General features: G+C 32.7%; 1 protein-coding gene across 1 annotated transcript in view; it reads left to right on the top strand.

Annotated features, from left to right (window-relative positions):
* The window catches only part of LOC142326953 (retinoblastoma-binding protein 5 homolog), a 45,127-nt gene that overhangs the window by 19,954 nt on the left and 5,674 nt on the right, over nt 1–19,499 (top strand). Inside the window, exons 7-9 of the mRNA XM_075369684.1 lie at nt 4,685–4,804; nt 12,623–12,776; nt 14,491–14,703. Coding sequence (XP_075225799.1) covers nt 4,685–4,804; nt 12,623–12,776; nt 14,491–14,703 — 487 coding nt within the window. The remainder of the gene's footprint in view (nt 1–4,684; nt 4,805–12,622; nt 12,777–14,490; nt 14,704–19,499) is intronic.

Raw genomic sequence — 19,499 nt, 5'->3', positions numbered from 1 at the left:
TCAGCATGAATATTTTCCCTTTTAACTTACCATACTGCATATTTTAGAGTATTAATTTTTCTGATTTTTTAACATCATCCATTTGTTGAGTTTTACTTTTACTTTGTTATTAACACTATTTATATTACATTATGAAAACAATTAAAAAAAAATTCCTTTTCTTGAACATTCATTTTAATCTATATAGCAAATAAATTTAATAATTTATAAAACGTCATTGTTGCTTTTTTCATTTTAATACGTTGTCTTAGTCAAAGTGTGTGTAAATTTCATATTTTTCATCTTTGTTTATACAATTTTTGCGAGGGAATTTTTAAATGTTGATTTTTTTTGTTGTATTTGATATTTACATTGTGAGTAAATATATACTCAGTCTGACCTATCTAATTCTTAATGCACTCATTGTACTCCTGACCATATTGTTTACATGTGTTTTTTATTAATGAGTAATGTGAACTTCTATTTTTTTTGTGGGTTTTGAAATCAAGAAATACAACATGTCATCATCATCATCAACACCTTCTTCGTGGCAGGTCCTTTATGCCATCAGTGTCCCTATGCAGTGTCCCAAGCCCCTTCTCCTTCATCCCCTTGTAGTTTCCGGTCTTCACCTCATGTATTAACTCATCCTTCCTTTTTCTTTCTCACTTCCTTTCTCCTTCTATTTCTACTGACCCTTCCAATGAAGTTGTCAAGATTATGTTTCCGCTTAACCCTTGCCCATGTTTCCTATTCCTTTATGTTCTTCCTGCTTAAATACTATTCTTTTTTAATGATAATATTTATTTTCTAAACTTAGTATGATGTAATTGTTTACTATATATTTCCTTAGACAACTAAAATCGTAACAATGTCATGTCTTACAATAATCGTACATATAATGGTATAACTTACTAGTTATATCTAATAGTACAGCAGGAGTTGCAGTTTAGTGTTTTGTAATAATTAAAAACAATCTGTTTCATTCTACTCAAACTTACTTTTATTTAAGTAAAATAAAATTATTTTTTTCTGTTTTTAAGACTTTTTTCTGTTTGAAGACTAAAATAGTACAAGTACTGTAAAGCATGATTTGAAAAATTAGGTACCCTTAAGGATAGAAATCCTGTTTTAGGGCTCACCTTCAGATTAATAATGATGCTCATAGATAGAAATGGCTGAATAAAATTACAATTATTGAACTGGTAGGCCAGATATCAATCAACAAGGGGCAATTAAATCGAAATGTTTGTCATTTATTGACCATAAAGATAAATAAAAAATAAAAGAACATAATGCCTATCCCTAAAAATACAAAGAAGAAAATATAAAACAAATATTACCTTCTTATTAGAGCTGGAATATTATTTCAGTTGCAGAATATTTCATTAAAGTTAATTCTAACACTGGAACCAAAAAAGTCCTCAACATATTCATAATCAATGAGACAGCATCTTTTAAAAAATTTTAATGAATTTATATTTTCAGAATTTTTAACTTAACTTGGCAGATTGTCAAAAATTTTTGGGGCTGTCATGAAAGATCATTGAAAATACTCCTTACAAGGATTAGCAAGCACAAAATTTTCCTTGCTTCTTAATTCATGCTCTACATGTTTATATTTAAGTGCCTTATCACTACTCCTAATAAAGAAAATTAGAAACGCCTTATAAAAATATAAATGCTTCAAAGGGAGAAAGTTTAAAGCATAAAAGAGCGCAATGAATGTTAATGGCTGGCATTCTGCACGAATAAGATATTTCTGGTCAATAACTATGGGTGTAATTTTATTAAAGTATGTACAACCCCAGCACTCAATTCCATATCTTAATTGAGTCTCTACCAAAGCCACATAAAGCATCTTTAGGATACCTACTGGGAAAAATTATCTAAAATAGTAAAATTTCCTCACATAACAGTCCATTTCTTTTTTTAGAGTAAGAATGTATTTTTCCCAAGAGAGATGAGTATCAATTTACATATAATATCAATTGATTAATACCTAAGTATTATAAAGTGTTTAGATAATTTATACCATCAATTTGATCAATTTTTTTGCAGCTACACCCAACATCTTTGGAACAAGCGAGCCTTATGGTATTTGATATGGGAGAAATAAATTATTTTGTACTTTAACCGAAATACTGTCTACTTGGTGTTAGAAACATTTGATGTAAATCCATTTTTTGTTAACCATAACCTAATCTGAAACAATTTTCTTCAATAAATTTTAAAACTTGGACAAAACTTTTTCCTTTGTAAAAAAAGGGTAGTATCAACTCAAAATTTGCCAGAACATAAGTCATTAATATAAATTAAGAATAGAATTGGGTCCAAAACCGAACTTTGGGATACCAAATTTTGTTACTTCTTTCATACTAAGAGTCAATTTTCTGTCAAGTAGGATTTAAACTGATCAGGATCTAAACCTTTTACACTTGCTTTTTCCAGCTTAATAAAATACATGGATCAACAACATCAAATGCTTTCTGAGTATCCAAAAAGAGAACAGCAATCTTAAAACCATCATTAATACAATTTACAAATTGTGAAACAAATTTTAATACATTTTCAGTACCTAAATTTTTCTGAAAACCAAATTGATTTATATTGAAAAAATATTTTTATAAGAAAATTAATTAATCTTTACAGCAGTTTCTAGAACTTAGAAAACTGTGATAGTAAGGGGGTCTGAAATTTGCAACATAATTACTTCTGTGTAAAATGGAACTACTATTGCTTTTTTATGTTTCTCCATTTCTATTTCCAAACTTAAATTACATAAAAAAGCAAAAATGTTGTATAAGATCATGCACATACTTGCAGGGAAAGGGAAGATATCTCATCAAAGCCAAATGATGTTTTAGTTTTCATGGATTTTAGAAATTTTTTAATCTCCAGATAGTGTGTAGGCTCAAGGAACCTCAAAGTAGCTTTTATTTTAAATAAATTAAAAATATAAATTTGATAAATTTATCATTGTATAATGCATGATTTTGTTCATAAATATTTTCAAGAGATGCTTTAAGTTTTTTGCAATCCCTAAAAATTAGCTGTTAAAAATATCAGAAACGTTTACAACCTCATAGACTACCAGCCTATTAATTTCAGCTTTAATTGCATCTATGTCAAAAGTCTTACATTTTACCTACCTATTAATTGATCTGCTATTTTCCATTGTTCCTGAACATTACTAACATGTTTAGAAAAAACATTATAATTCCTTTCACCTTCCTTATTTCATAAATAAGTATGTTCCTATACCTACTGTAATATTCTTTTAATTTTATATTGTGGTTGATTTTTAACTTTTTTAAACATTTTCTTTCTTTTAATTCTGCCTAATACTGTCTTTAACCCAAGGTTTTACTTTAATAACATTTCTCTCCTTGGTTTTAAAATCTTTACTTTTCTCAGAACAAACTTTTAAGAAATTAAAAATATCGGATCAAAGTATTTTAATGAAATTTGTTGTACATTTATCCAACAATATTTTTTTAATAAAATAAATATGTTAGAAAATTCTAAAATTGCGGTTTTAATTTTTTAATGATTTTTTTCTTATTTTAAAATTTCTGTCTAAACCATTTGTATAATTTGTCTGGTACTTTCTCTTACCTCTGGTCTTTCCTAAAAGTATCTTCATTTTTATGATTTTGAAAAAGGTGTTTCACAATTGATAGTTTCTTTTTAATGGAAAATTTTGAAACCCTCCTCTTTTACTTCAGACCTACCTATTTTTAAAGGGCTAAACCCCTTTTTCTTTGCTACTGTGGTATTCAGTCCAGAATTACAGTGAAATTGTGACTTCTTTTATATTATCTATTTCTTCATATAACCTTTCTGTCTTCCCACTTTTTGCTGAAAAGATTGGTTTATAAAAATCTTCACGTACATAAGCGGGTTTAGGCTTTGAATCTACCTTAACCAAAACAATTTTCATTCTTTATTACTTGCAGTAATAAATATTTGGCAATATTTTAAAAGTATTATTTCAACAGTATATTTTTTTTAATTTTAAATCAATTCTGTATTTCTCTGACCCAAAATCTCTGTCAACATACCCTCACCGCTATCATCTTACCTCACCAATTCCTACAATAGCTGGCTTTTAAATTTTCCATTGCTTGTTTTAAATTACCTAACCATTATTTTTAGACTTTTAAAAATTGGAGGCTTTGACTAAAAGAATGCCTTGATTCTTTTGCTACAACCTGGAACTCACACTGTTGTCCTTAGATAAATTCTCAATTGTTATGATGAGCAATTATACAAAGTATACAAACTAAATTACAATATGTGAAAAAATTATTAATAAGCTGAAGACAGAAGTATTTTTGAAAAAAAATTTATTCCAGTTTAATAAAAAGGGATTGAGACTTATTATTTTATGTATATGCATGACAGTTATGTAAATATATTTATTCATAAAACAACAATTACTGTTTTATGCTCAATTACAGTCACTTTGTAATAAAAATATTTTCTAGCATATAAAAAATTCAGAGATCATTCTGCCACTGATACCAGTATTTATTTATTATGTAAAGTACAGAGGATATCAATTAATATATACCTTACAGATCAAATAAAAAGTTAATACAATTTTGTAGTAATAACAGAAATATAAATAATAAAAGTTATAATTGCTGATTCTATCAGTTTTTGTCTCTTATTTCTTTCTAAACTTATTTTTAATTTGCAGCTGCTTCCTAACCAATTGTGCAGATAGAACTATTCGTGTATACAACAGTGCTGAAGTTTTAATTTGTGGAAAGGAAGGGGAACCTGAACCCATACAAAAACTTCAGGATATCGTAAATAAGTACTGGTCACAATTTTTCATTTAAATTAAAAAAAATTATATATTAATCAAAATAATTTTATCCATGTATTCATTAATATATAGGTAGGAAGGATTTAGGAGAGGTAATGTAAGGTTGGGTTTTTTTGCAGAGGTAAGCCATTGTGTAACAAACAGAATCCATGTTTAAGTACACATTTCTTATAGTGTGTGCATTCAGAGTAAGATTGTTTGTTTTCCTTTGTTTATTGCTCTGAGTTATGTTGAATTTATAATTTCTTCAAGTCTGCATCCCATCTCCATCAGGGGAAGACACCCACCTTGTGATGTTACTGGTCGCCATACCACCCCCTTTACTGGAGGTTATCTTTAGACCCTCTAACTGATTACATCTCACAGTCATCAGCGGTTACAGTCATAGGCCTTGTTTGGGATGCCACTTTGTAAATGCCTTGGCAGACATTTGCGTCAGTAAATACATTTGAGGCCTTCACTTAGGCCTCAAATGGACATCTTTACATCCAACCTAACATGATTTCCTCAAACTAACTAACCGAAACCGCGCAAGCGCAAACCCCCGCACAGATTTGGCAACACCATTCGTGACTGTGAATGCCTCGGAAAACAAAGAGTTTAAAGTTAAATCAGTGCCACACTCATACCAATCAAAATTATGTTTTACACAACATAGAAATTCAGACCTATGCCCAAATAAGTCGATCAGTTTAGTTACCTAACAAGAGGAATGCAACTTCATTCCAGTAAGCGCAGGAGCTGGGGACACCCCACCTGGTTCCATCATGGTATCTCGCGTGGCATTACAAAGTCATGATCAGGACCGCCACCGGCAGAGTGAAGCCACACCCCCTGGTCGCACGGGCTACCATATCCCGGCAGCGCAGTCACCCCCACCAGCGGGAGCCCCAAATAGAATCATAAACAATACCAATATAACTGTGGCACGATGCCAATGCGCCTTCCTTCAACCAATCCAATGTCTAAGTCGGAACCCTAACCACCCGGGGTCCTACCACGATTGAGTACCTCGATTAAAGTCCCTCTGTATGTCTACACACCGCAAGGGAGCGAAGAAAACCAGCCACTATAGAACATTCCTCGCGGATCATCCAGTTGATACGGAGATCCAGAAAGGAATGTATTCTCTCAAGTTCCCCAACAGCTCGTTCGACCTTGTATGGGAGACAGACGTAGAGGATGTGGTCCACTGTATCATCAGTCCCACAATCCGGGCATTGACTCGAATCCACCAAACGAAACCTAGCCAAACTCGCCCTAAAGGCACCATGCCCGGAGAGAAACTGTGTGATATACCGATTAGGGGAGACCCATATAATCGCACCTAAATTAGACACTATAGGAAATATACCATGCGTGTAGTGACCTGTGGGATTCATCCCACCTGACCTGGTCTTCAATTTCCTGCTTTCGTTCTAACGTCAGTAGGTTAATTACCTTTGAAATGTAGCGTTCCTTATTTAATAGATATCTATTGGTTTGACTCCGGCTATAACACAGACTGCCTCCCGCAAGACTGTTCTGTAACCGCCTCTAACAGCCAGCAAGAGAAGTCGCTGGGCCCGCAGCAAAATGCCTGCGCAATACCTATAAGCCATGCGGTTAGCCCAGACAGGTGCAACGTACAGCATAATAGCTTCACTGACACCTTTGTAAAGGATACGCGTGGTACGGTAATTCAGACCCCAATCGGGATGAATGACTACAAATTCCATAAAAGCATCAGCGGCCTTTTTGCTACATACTGTAGATGTTCCTTGAACCGAAAATTCTCATCAAGGATAATACCCAGGTATTTTTGAGTCGTAACGTAATGGGGAGACCAGCCATTCGAACCCGGATTCGTCGGGAAGCAGCCAATCGGCTCTTAAGCAACATCATCTTATGAAAATCATCTTATGTTGGAGACTCCACAGTCGGAGTGTCTCACAAGCATGAGCAGCTCGGAACTCTACCTCGTTATGCGAATCCCTTTCAATCAGTAGCAGCACGTCGTCAGCATAAGCGACTACACGACAACCACATGGCAACCTTAAACGCAACATCGAATCGAATTAGGGGAACTCAAAACACTGCTCTGAGGGCATCCTTTAGTTAAGGATGAGCATACACTTATGCTTTTGCATCTGAAATAGGGCAGAGGGCCACCATACGTTGTTAAATGCCCTGGATATGTCCAGAAAAATCCCTAATAAAAATTAACATGCACTAGAGGAAGCTATATCCATCACCTTTAGTATGGCATCCTCAGTGCTCTTGCCCGGTCGGAAACCATACTGGTTGTCCATTAGCAAATGATCAGTGGCCAATCTAACATTAATACGCAATTATAGGACCTTCTCAAAAACCTTGCCAATCACGGGCAAGAACGGTACTGGACGGAAAGAAGAACTAACAGTAGGATATTTGTCACCACCTTTGAACAACACAAAGTCTCCACGCTTCCAACACGCCGGAAAGTAACCGGCGAAGAGCAACCTAATATATATTCTAGTTAGAGGACTAAGGACCAGTGGAAGCGGTCGGACGAGGAGCTCCACTGCAATACAATCATATCTGGGAGCCTTGTGCCATGCCATGCTACAAATCACCTGGCTCACTTCCGCCTCAGTGATCTCAAAAGATTGTATGTCGGTCTCGAAAATCGCGACTTCCCGCTTTACATGCCAGTGGTATGAAACCTCACCCACCATAGTATCATCTGGGAACAAATCATTCAGAAAAATATTAAGGACACGGTCCTTATCAATTACCACACCCTCGTGGGTTGACAAAGCTGACAGGAGGACATCTTACCTATGCTTATGTGCAAGCGCTGTATACACAACATCACAAGGGTCTCTATTCCCTTGCTCCTGAATGAAGGAGGGCCAGGCATTGCGCTTGGAGGACCTAATGCTATGAAAGTACCTAGCCCTCGCTCTGTGCTAATCTGCAGTTAGGGCCGCACGCTGATTGGGATCACCCTCTCCTCCAACTCAGAAGGGCGCAGCCCTTCTGAGTTGGTTCACAGACTGCTTCACTGCTGTCAGATTCCAAGACTACCAACCAGATATATGATCCCAGTCAATGCCTCTAGGAATGGCGGCTTCAGCTGCTACCACCACCGCAAAGTGAAATTATCTGTCAGGACATGTAATGGGATGCCGTCAAGGTCTAGAGAAAAAAATCTCCAGTCTGGACTCCAATAAAGAGGGGAATTTTGGCCAGTCCGCCTTCCTATGCAAGGAACGCTCCCCGGTAAACAGGAAAGTGTCCCTCATGGCCATCGCGCATCTCATCCACTATTTCGAATAGTATCAAATGATGATCGCTAGAACAGTCGTCGACCACAGACCAGTCAAGGACCCTGCCAGGGATGTCCCTACCAATGGTGATGTAAATATTTGTATCTGAAAAGGGCCTTCGTCCATTAACTGTACCATGTAAGTGGCCAACTAGTCTGCAACATTAAAGACCTCAAAATTGTGCTGCGCGATGAAACTGTCAATTAGGTCACCCACTGTGTCAGAAAAGTGACTTCGCATTAACATCTGCACCAATTAGGATTGGACCATTACCCACAATATGAAGGATCCTATTCCATCTCGCTAGGTGTTCCTCAATGGGATCCCTGTATTGGAAATATTAACTAACAACTGGTAAGGTTCTACCCATGAATGCTAAATCTGACTACAATATGATGCGCATCAGAAATCTGCCGTATAAAGACACTATGAAGCGACTTCCTGCACAGAACAGCAGACATACAGGTATGCCCTATACAAAACTTTTTCCAGCTGTAAAAGGCTGGCAGATCATCCCTAATTATATATGGGTGTTGCAGATGGACAACATCGAGGCTCCGCCTATCTACAATCTCACCTAACTCAACCTGGACTACATAAGCACCCTGGGCATTTAGTTGACCGAACCTAACCATCTAAGGAATTAAAGTACAGCGCAATGGCCCTTACGTAGCATCCACACTCCCTACTAACAACTGGATGCTCATGATTCTTGTGCAACCTCTTAGAGTTACCACAGGCCAGAGCCTCGGACCTGTGCGAGCAATTGTCACGTTTGTGGCCCTCCTAGCTGCAATGGGCGCCACACCAAAGCAGACTTACAAAATTTAGCCCTGTGACCATATCTGCAGCACTAGAAACATTTTTGAACATCCACGTACTCTTTTAGTTGGCAGGATCCTAAATTAATAAATAGTCTGCCTGCAGACATAAATGTTTGAAAGAGACCAGAACATACCTCAAAGACTCTGTGATATTTTTGGGTATCATGCCCACCCTCTTTAAAGACAAACCTGCAGTCCTGCCGGAAGCAGCTTCATGCACATCCTAATGAGGGAGTAGGAATATATAAACCAGGATTCTCTGTCAACATTTGCTTCTATGAGGGATATCTCTAAAGTAAAGACTGCTAGGAAATTTCTCTCCTTAAGGTTGGTGAATCTTTGTCATTCATGGTTATGCTAACAATGAACACACCACATTGTTGTCTGTAAGTTGTCACGTTGTAGTGTCTTTGATTATGTATGAGTTTTGTTATAAAATGAATAGGAAAATCGATGTTGCAGCCAGCTGTGAAATACCTGGATAAGTTTTTTAAAGCATCAAAAAATTAAGCCGGCTGAAATTCATGGCAGTTGGTTGCTGTGTACCGTGCTAATGTAATGAATGAAAGATAGTCCAAGAATGGTGTGAAAGATTTAGAAATAACAGAATTAATGTGCATGATGTAGAACGTTTGGGGAGGCCCCCAATAATCATGAGGACTTGTTGAAACACATCGATAATGAAATCAGATCAACGCTTTTGCTCATCGATTTCCGACCTGGCCCTTCTTTTTCCTTAAGTTTCAGGAGCTGGTATTGTTCGCATTGTTAATAACCATTTAGGCTTCATAAAGTTTTGTGCACGTCAGGTGTCGCACGTCTTAATGGAACGTCACAAAAAAAATCTGAGTACTAATCTCTTTCCTGACAAAGAGAAATAAGTATATCATTAGTAAGTCCTGCACTCAGGTGATTTTCTTTAATACTAGTTAATAAAACTGTAGTCACCGACCGAGCTGGTCTAGTGGTTAACTTGTCATCACAAATCAGCTGATTTTGAAGTCAAGAGTTCTAAGGTTCAAATCCTAGTAGACAGTTACTTTTATATGTATTTGAATACTAGATTGTGTTCTTTGGTAGTTGGGTTTAAGTTAACCACATATCTCAGGAATGGTTGACCCGAGACTGTACAAAACTACACTTCATCATCCTCATTCATCCTCTTTTTAAAGTACTTTTTAAAATTTGTAATAACTTGAAAACAATATTTACAGTAAGTAGAAGAGACAGAAGAAGTGAATGAAAATATAATGGATAATAGTGAAGGTAAGTTACAAACAAGATAATTTGTAGAACATAACAATCCTAAACTAAAAAAATAGAATTATTATTGTTATTAATGTAAGTTGTAACTCTAACTTTTGTAGTAGACATTTTTAATCATAACTTTTGCAGTTTAATAGAAACAGTATATAGTCAAAAATAGTATTTATGACTTCAGAAAATATAACACCACCATAAGTTTTTTGTCAGTACATGGAAGGTAATATTATGCCAGTGGAAGTAATAATATTATGCCAGTTTTTTATCAGTACATGGAAAGTAATATTGCCAGTGGAACATTTCAGCATATGACACCTGAACAATTGAATCATACATTACATGTATTTTTTTTTGGAGAATGATAAAACATAGTAATCAAGAAAAAAAATATTTATTTTGTTCTTACAAGATGTATTATTATCTTTGCGTTGAAAATGTAAATACAATCTCAATTTTCTCTTACAATTCTTTGAACTATTCCAACTAAATTATCAGCATTCATATCTCCACTAATTTTGTAATGTTGAATTTATCCTCTGAAGTGAACTTTCCCTATATACTCCCTTAGTATATATTTTATACAACTTGATACATTAATACGTACCATTTGTCACATAATCATTATGATACAATTCTTTTGCTTCTGGATTATGATCTTGAAGTCATTTTAGTACATTTGGTAAAGATCGCCATTGGCACTGAGTAAAACCCACTTCACCTTGATCATTGATTTCATGTAGCATCAATACATGCAACAGCTCACTACGTTGAGGCTTTGCAATAACATCTTATTCAGTATCAACTAAACCTTGTGATAATAAAAGAGCATCTTGGTAGACCTTTAATGGATCTTCACATACAACTATGTAATGTCCAGATTTGATGAGACATTTGTTGGCAATAATTAGTTGATTATGAAGTGTCTTGTTTTCTTTCATAATTGTTTCTCATAATGATGGAAACACCTCTTCATAAATCTATTCCATAAACATTATTTTTTAACGTTTTTTAGAATGGGTTACCAGTGCATACATCCAGGCTCTGATATGTTGACTGTATTTGATTGCTAATTATTTTATTGCTTGCTAATTTGAAAGTATTTTTATCAAGAGCAGAGTTTTCTTTAGCTTCCACCAAATACACTGTCATTTTAGTGACACATTATTTTGAATAGCATTCTTAAATCCCAAATATTACGCAATATATTCCTTATATTCCTTAAAACCAGAATTCTTTGCAATCATCTAACTTGGTGATAACCATTCATTTTTTAAAAAAATAATATACTAATAATTTTCTGTTATTTTTCAGGCATAATAGATGACAGTGATGAAGATAATAATTTTATTCCTGATGATTATTATATGCTGTGTTTTATGATAATGCAGATGGCCAGAATAAGAACAATAAAATAATAAAGTTCTGGAGTTAAATTGTCATGAACTCTAAAATAAAAACAGTGAATCACTACTTCTTCTAATAGGCCACTCATATAATGAGTGAAAAGATTTTCGTTTGATTGAAAAATTGAAGAAAAAATTCAAATATCTTTGTTTCCAATGATTGGATAACATCAAGCAAGTTAAAAGTTTGTTGAAAAGCATAAGGATTCAAAAGATTTTTTGTCAGTTTGTGAAAGACATAAAAAGCATTAGAGGTATCCAATGGATTCATTTGGATAAGGAAATCAGAAATATCCATATAAACTGTTTTACAAAAAAAGACACTAAATATCTGAAATTTTTCAAAATTTTCCTTGTCATTGTGCTGATTTAAAAAAAAATTAAATGTGTCTATCTGCAACAACATTAAACTATTTAATTCCATTAAACACTGAACTTCCAAACGTCATATCATCTAAGTACAATAATCTAGCAGCTTCTTCAGTTTGTATCATCATGTAGTGGTTAATACACCATGAATTTTATAAAATGTAAAAACATACCACTGCTACTGCAAAAAGTAAAAAATAAAAATGAACTACCAGAAGAATTAGGCACAATACTGGAATCAGATGTTGAGTAAAAAATATGTATTGTTGTTGATTTTTTAATATTTTTTTATTACAAGAATTATTTTCTTCTTTTTTTGTATCCTTTTTTTCAGTAATAACTTTATTATTCTCAAAAAAGTATATTGTGTTTCTGTACTTCACTTTTTTACCAGTCAAAGTTATGCAAGTGAAGAAATAATCATTCTGTTTTCTTATTATTTTCTACATGATCAGAATAATTCCTTGAAATTAATGTTTATGAAAAAAGAAAATTTTAATGAATTTAATGATTAAATGTAAATGCCAATATGGCATTACAGTATTTTGCAATAAGATCTTATCTTTGAGTTTTAATATCTCAAAAGTACCTAAAATGCATCCCTTTAGTTCTCAACTTCTCTGTTACAATAGAAATTATTAATGAATTTTGTTTCAGAGGTGCATGGAAAAAATGCTGCTTTTCTGGAGATGGAGAATATGTATGTGCAGGTTCTACTAAACAGCATGAATTGTATATTTGGGGAAAGAATATGGGAAATTTGGTGAAAATTTTACAGGGTAGCAAAGGAAATATCTTAAATGATGTTGCTGTATGTACTAAATTTTCTTTTCTAATATTAATTTACAAGTAGTCATATATAATAGGTGCGTTTATAAAGACAGTAATACAAAGCAATAAACATAACAAGTTCATAAATTTTTATTGCAAAAAAAAATATAAATACAAGTAAAAGGCTGCAGTTATTCCCCAGTTTCATAAACCCTTCTTTGTATAAACAAAATAAAAAATTAATTCAGCTAAAAAAAAAGTCCTGATTCACTGATTAATCAACCACACCTCAAACTGCTTAATCTCTTAGTAGAATTTTACAGAGGGTACATTGATTTTATAACATAGGCATCCACTAAGGAAGGATTTTATAAAAAAAGGGAAGGCAAAGTTTTTTATGAAAAAAATACATCTCAGGTTCTGAAGGTATTATGAAAATTTATGTTTAGACTTTTCTTGAAAAACAAATTGACACATATTTCACCTTCTTTGAAAAGTTCAGTTTCGGTTGCGGCAAAGGAGGGCCAAGCTTTTCATGAAAATTATATTTCTCAGGAATCAAAGGAGTTAATCAAAGCTAAAGGAGGAATCAAAGCTAAAATTACATGTATTTCACCATTTTTCAAAAATCCTACTTGCGGGTTTGTAAAGAAGGGAGAATCTTTTCATGAAACTATATGAAGCTAAATAACGTATTTATGAATTTTTTTGCAAAGATGCAGGAACAAAATTTTGTAGAAAATTCTAAATCTCAACAATACATAATGATTAATGATTGTACTCTTGGAGACTATGCCGGTCCACTTTCTCCATAGTTGGCCATTCTAATGGTAAAAAACAGCATGGCTAATGCAATTTATAAGACACTTGTTGATTCCTTTCATGGAATAAGAAGACAATGGTTGAGAATGGTGAGACAATCTGGTATCCCATTGATTTTTTGAACACCTGAAGTCCTTTTGGTATTTTAGAACACAGATTTCTTCTCAAAGTAGGAGCTCCTATAATACTATGTTGAAACCTTAATTCACCAAAACTCTGCAGTGGCACCAGATTGTAAGTAAAAGTCCTCCACAAAGATATGATCGACATTACATTGATCAAGGTTACAGGATTATTGCCAATGGGAGTTGGTGTTTACCCCTTACACAATCAGAATATCTTTTTGAGTTCAAGAGACAGTTTTCTCTAAAGCTGAGTTTTGCCATGACTATCAACAGTCCCAGAGATAGACTCTCAAGATGGTGAGAATTGACAAACAGGAAGATTGCTTCTCTTATGGACATTACTTAACGTGTTCCAAAGACAATAGACTTTTTGTACTATTTTCTACTCTCCTAAAAGAACATCTGTGAATACTGAACATCACTGGTCAACAAAGACTGCAGTGTATGAATAATCCTAGTATAAAGCCAATCGCTAGAAACAATTTGGCAAAATCAAAATCCTTGTCATTATAAATAGACAGATTTGCCAATATGCCCATTATAACATTAACCTTTAAATTGTAGAAGAATTTAAAAAAAATCTAATGTTTCATTTAAAACCTACATAGGCACATAATATATTACAATATACTATCATTATGTACTATTCTGTTAGGATTTGTAAAGTCCTGGTAAAACCGATATTTTTTTAATATCAATAATAAAATTATAATTCATAACAAATAGTATGAATAATTTCTTTAATTTTTATAAGTAAAGTTTTATTTGAATTTAAAAAAAAAATATTTTCATTTTGAATTTATGTAGTGGCATCCCTCAAGGCCTATTATTGTATCAATAGCAAATGGAGTTGTTTCAATTTGGGCACAAAATCATGTTGAAAAATGGTCTGCTTTTTCGCCAGATTTTATTGAATTAGAAGAAAACGTCGAATATGAAGAAAGAGAATCAGAATTTGATATTAGTGATGAAGATAAAACTATTGAATCTGTTCATAAAGAAATAGAAGAAGATTTTGAGGTAAATATTGCATTTCATACATAATTTGCATTATTAGAAATTCAGTAGTTTTGGGTGAATAACTTAAAACCAAACACAGCTAGCTCAAATTGCAGTTATTTGAGTGTCAACTTTAACACTTCTACTTCTAGCTTCACTATTGAATGTGTATATCACTAATCTCATCTATTGTTGTCAGTTGTAAACTGCTCATGCTACAGTGCACAATTTAGTTTCATTCTTTGCAGTTATGTTTTTTAAAAACGTAACTGCTCGATCATTTGATTGAGGAAAGGGTTGCCATAACAGAAACTTATGCATTCTGGATTTTTTCAAGAAAGGTATCAATAACTCACAGAAAAGTTTCTGAATGCCAGTTTCCCAGCAAAGAAGTAGTATACAAGATATGATTAAAAAATCACATACAACAGGGTCAGTTTCAAACACAATATAAAATATGTGACCTTCTGAGTCTCCACAATCCATAGAAAAGCTGATTTTCACAGTTTTGCCCATTTTAAAAAATCTATATGCAAATTATCACAACAAAGCAGTAACAAATACACATTTTATCTTAAGATTCTTCATAATTTAAATTTGAAAACTAAAACGTCTTTATTATGACTGGTTTCTCAAAAATATTATCAATGAACAGATAAATCTGATGCTTCATTTTATATCAAATGAGACACAGTTTCATGTATCTGGATATTTAATTTTCACAACACCAGGTATTGCATGACTGAAAATCTTCACCAGATTGTTTTGAATTTCCACTTCACGATGAGAAAATCTGCATATGATGTGTTGTTTTTAGTAATTGCGTACATGGGCCAATATTTTTTGATCAGACTGCCAATACAGAAGTGTACCGAATGTTTGGTTAACAGATTGTGAAAAAGAGTGCGATTTTATTCAGCAAGATAAAGCTATGTGATATACATCAAATGATTCACTAATGTGTGTTCATGTGGTTTTTAAAGTACAAAATGTCAGCAGAGGAAGGTGATTCCCAGATTTTTCCAGTTGTGATTTTTTTCCTTTGGGGCTACTTAAAGGATAAAGTTTATGAATCAAATCTCCACATTATCAATGAACTGAATCTGAACATCAGTAAGAATGACACTGACAACAATATTTTGCATCAGGTGACGCTCAATATGATGAAACATATATGCTTGATGACACTCAAGCATGAAAGTGCATCACTGCAAAAGGCACTCACTACTTCATACATCTTTTGTAAAAATACATATATAAACTTATACAAATGTAAACAGAAATCTAATTTGACATTTTCATTTTTTTCATTTCATTTATAAACTTACATTTTGCAACTGTGTTTAGTCTATATCAGTTAATGCATAATCATAATAAAATAAATGTTAGTACTGGATTAATAGTATTTGATATTTCACAAAGGTTTTTTTGTTTTAATTTATCTGCTTGTTTTCTATGTTTTAAAACTTGTTTTAAATTGTTTAGATTTTTTAAATTGTTTTGAATTGTTTACATAGTTATAAATCGTTATAAGTACTTTTTTTTATCAATGTAGCTTAGCAGCAGTACTTCAATGAACTAGGTTGTCTACCCTAGATCTTCATTCTTCTTGAAAACTTAACACCAGCTGCAGTTGACTTAGCTGCCTGAAACCAGACCATAAATCTCATGTATGATAAGGAAGAAGTAGGTTCTGTTTTTAAGATTTCAGCATGCATTAATTACGTTTAAATATTATGATATATCATAAACAGGAATTATTTGTTGGATGTATGGTGAAATTATCTTATTTATGGAACAGGTGAGGTTTCCTTGACTGAATAGATGCATTGTTCTAATACAAAAAAAAAAATCACATTAGCTGTAATGAGGCACCAGTCAGTCACTTTTATTGAGGTATATACAGCCAGTCCATCAAGTGTATAACTAAAGAAGTTACTTTTAGTTGTACATATAATCTTTTTATTTTTGATTTGCTATGTTGATATACAACATATTTGGATCAGAGAGAGAAGCGATTGGAAATAATTTAACTCCTAGGTTTTCCTAATAAGCATAACAAGGGTAATGGAAAGCATTACCAAATAATTATATTATTGATGTTACATTCTTTTTGTTAAGCTATTTTTGAGAATGTTTTTTTTACTCAAGACTGCTGTTATCTTAATGTCTGCAACTGTTTGATTCTTGCTATTATATGTAAAAATGGAATCTAGTAATCAGCATATAGTACAATAAACCAGTAAAAATTTTTAATTATCAACAATCATATCATTTAATAGAAATAGTAATAGTAAATTATGGATGAAACATAGAATTATAGATTGAAGAAAAAATACTGGTTCTGAAAAGACCATGAAATCTAGGCCGTGCTTCTCCCTCACAAATTTGTCATCAATATATTATTAGTCTACTAATCATAAAGCAAATGTTTTTTTTTTTAATTAGTAATAGGAATTTAATACTTTTTTAAATTGGTGATTTTTGTTTTTTTTTTAGTTAATTTCTATTTTTGCTTAAAAAATATTGCAGATTGCATCTATGTTTCTTTTTATTAATTAATAGGTTAAAAGAAGAGGTTAAAATTTTTTTGGGAGGTGAATGTGTGCACACATTCATCCCCCAAAAAAATTCTCTTGGTATAATGGCAAAAACACTTGGTCTCTTTTTGTAATTTGAACATTATTTTAAAAATATTGTTAGAAAATAATTTTCAAAGTAGAACTTAATACATAATTTAACAATTTATACAACTGTAAAGGATAAAAATGTTCAAATTTAGATGATTAATTTTGCAAGTAATTATGATTGTGCACATGCTGGATAATTGGAAAAACCAGAAATGAAGCTTTATCTTATGTATGCGAACGTACATAAATGTATATTTTTAACGTTGTCAGTATTTTAAATTCTTTTGTATTTCTTCATGTACTTTGGTATGTAATAAAAAATATTTAGAAAAAATAGGTATTGGTGCTGAAAGTAAAATTAAAATAGATAGAAGACTTTACCTTTTGAAGGGAAATTGGGGTGGCACAGGAGTTGTAACTCAAATATTTTACATGGTAGTAGCATCCTTTGCGTGATACATCATTTTAATGGTCTCTAAGGCAAGGAAAATGGTATAAATAAAAAGTTGGTATGATGTCTTTACCCAAAATGGTGGCAGAATAAAGTGTGGATTTAAAAACAAAATTACATTGCTAATTTAAGAAACTGTTATCACAAATAAATAAATTTATAAAAATTTGATAAAATAGATATTATAAAACAAATTTATTTTTAAAAAAATTTATCTATTAAGCATAATGTTCGCTTATTTATTACATTTCATTTTTACAAGTGTTCGAAACTTCTTCCTTCTGTTGTTTGACAGTATGCCAGTCGGTTGTAAAAGGATGATATTGCATTATTCGTTAATTCCCTAATGATATTTTGTGCTGATTCCCTGTTTTGTAAATCATCGACATCTTGGGGCTTATTATCGTAAACAATACTTTTTAAGTGGCCCCATAGAAATTAATCCAATGGTGAGACAAGTCAGGTGACTTCGTTAGTCAATCTATTTGACCCCTTCAACCAATCCATCTTCCAGGAAAGGTACAGTTAAAATTTCACATCATAAAAATCGAAATGAAGTGAGGCATCATCTGTTCAAACCAAATGTGCTGAAAGTTGGGGTCAACAACATTTTGAATGTTTGGAATGATTCAGCTGAGAAGCAAAGCCTCACATTTTTCTGCATTTAAATTTTTATGAATAAGTATAGGCTCTATCAATCATCCACTAACAATACCTTTCCGTACATTTATTTTGGCTGGATACTGTGTATGTGCCTCACAACACCAGTGTGGATTAATATCAGTCCAGTATTGATAATTATGGTGAAAAAAAATGTAGCCTCATCACTAAAAATTATATTTTATAATAAATTAAGAACTGCACAAAAATTGTTCATCATAATTTTATAGAACTCAAGTCTACAATCATAGTCATCTTCATTAAGGTCTTGCAGCAGACGAATTTTGAAGGGTTTTTAATGTTTGAATTGCTGAACTTTGGCTAATGTTATGTTCTTTGTGCTACTGTTAGTCAAGGAATGAGAATTCTAAATAAATTCTTGCATAATCTGTAATGATTTGTTATTATTTGATGCAGATTTAGGCCTCCCTGGTTTTGCCCCTATTATTAGTGCTCCCTGTTTCTTCAAATCATTTGATGGTTTTTTGACACTGTATCTTTTGAAGTAAGGTTACATTTATTAAATGCTGCATTGAACGATTCACAAACGTTATTATATGACCTAATTCTAACACAAAAACCCCTCATCATTAAAAGTTGACCCTCTCCTGTTCACTAAGTAACATGTTGTTACCAATGTTAGATAACAAAAGTGACTTACAAATGCATTAAAGAAAGACAAAATCAATTAGCCATCCGATCACAATACATTCTCATAAGAAAGTAACAGTGTAATAATGAAACACTCAATGGAGTATTACACAACAACGAAGTAAGCTTCATTTTTGCAACAATGGTAAGAGGTTATCAATGATCATCTGATAAGCATGATAAGGTGACAATATTTTTATTTATTTAGTCATTAAATTGGAACAAAAACAATTATTGTGCTAAAAATTCATTTTTTTAAATATAAGCCCACTGGAATGCAGGAGCTACTTAACCTAAGCAAAACCATTTTGTTTCCTGAGTATATAGTGAACATCATTACTTTCAGAGAAAGCTAATGTGACTAATGTCTCTTGTGCCTAAATTGTTTTACTTGAACCATAGCTATATGAAAAACTAGAATAAAT

The sequence above is a fragment of the Lycorma delicatula genome, chromosome 6 (assembly GCF_047948215.1).
Source record: "Lycorma delicatula isolate Av1 chromosome 6, ASM4794821v1, whole genome shotgun sequence".
Taxonomy (NCBI): domain Eukaryota; kingdom Metazoa; phylum Arthropoda; class Insecta; order Hemiptera; family Fulgoridae; genus Lycorma; species Lycorma delicatula.
This window is presented reverse-complemented; position numbering and strand designations above follow the sequence as displayed.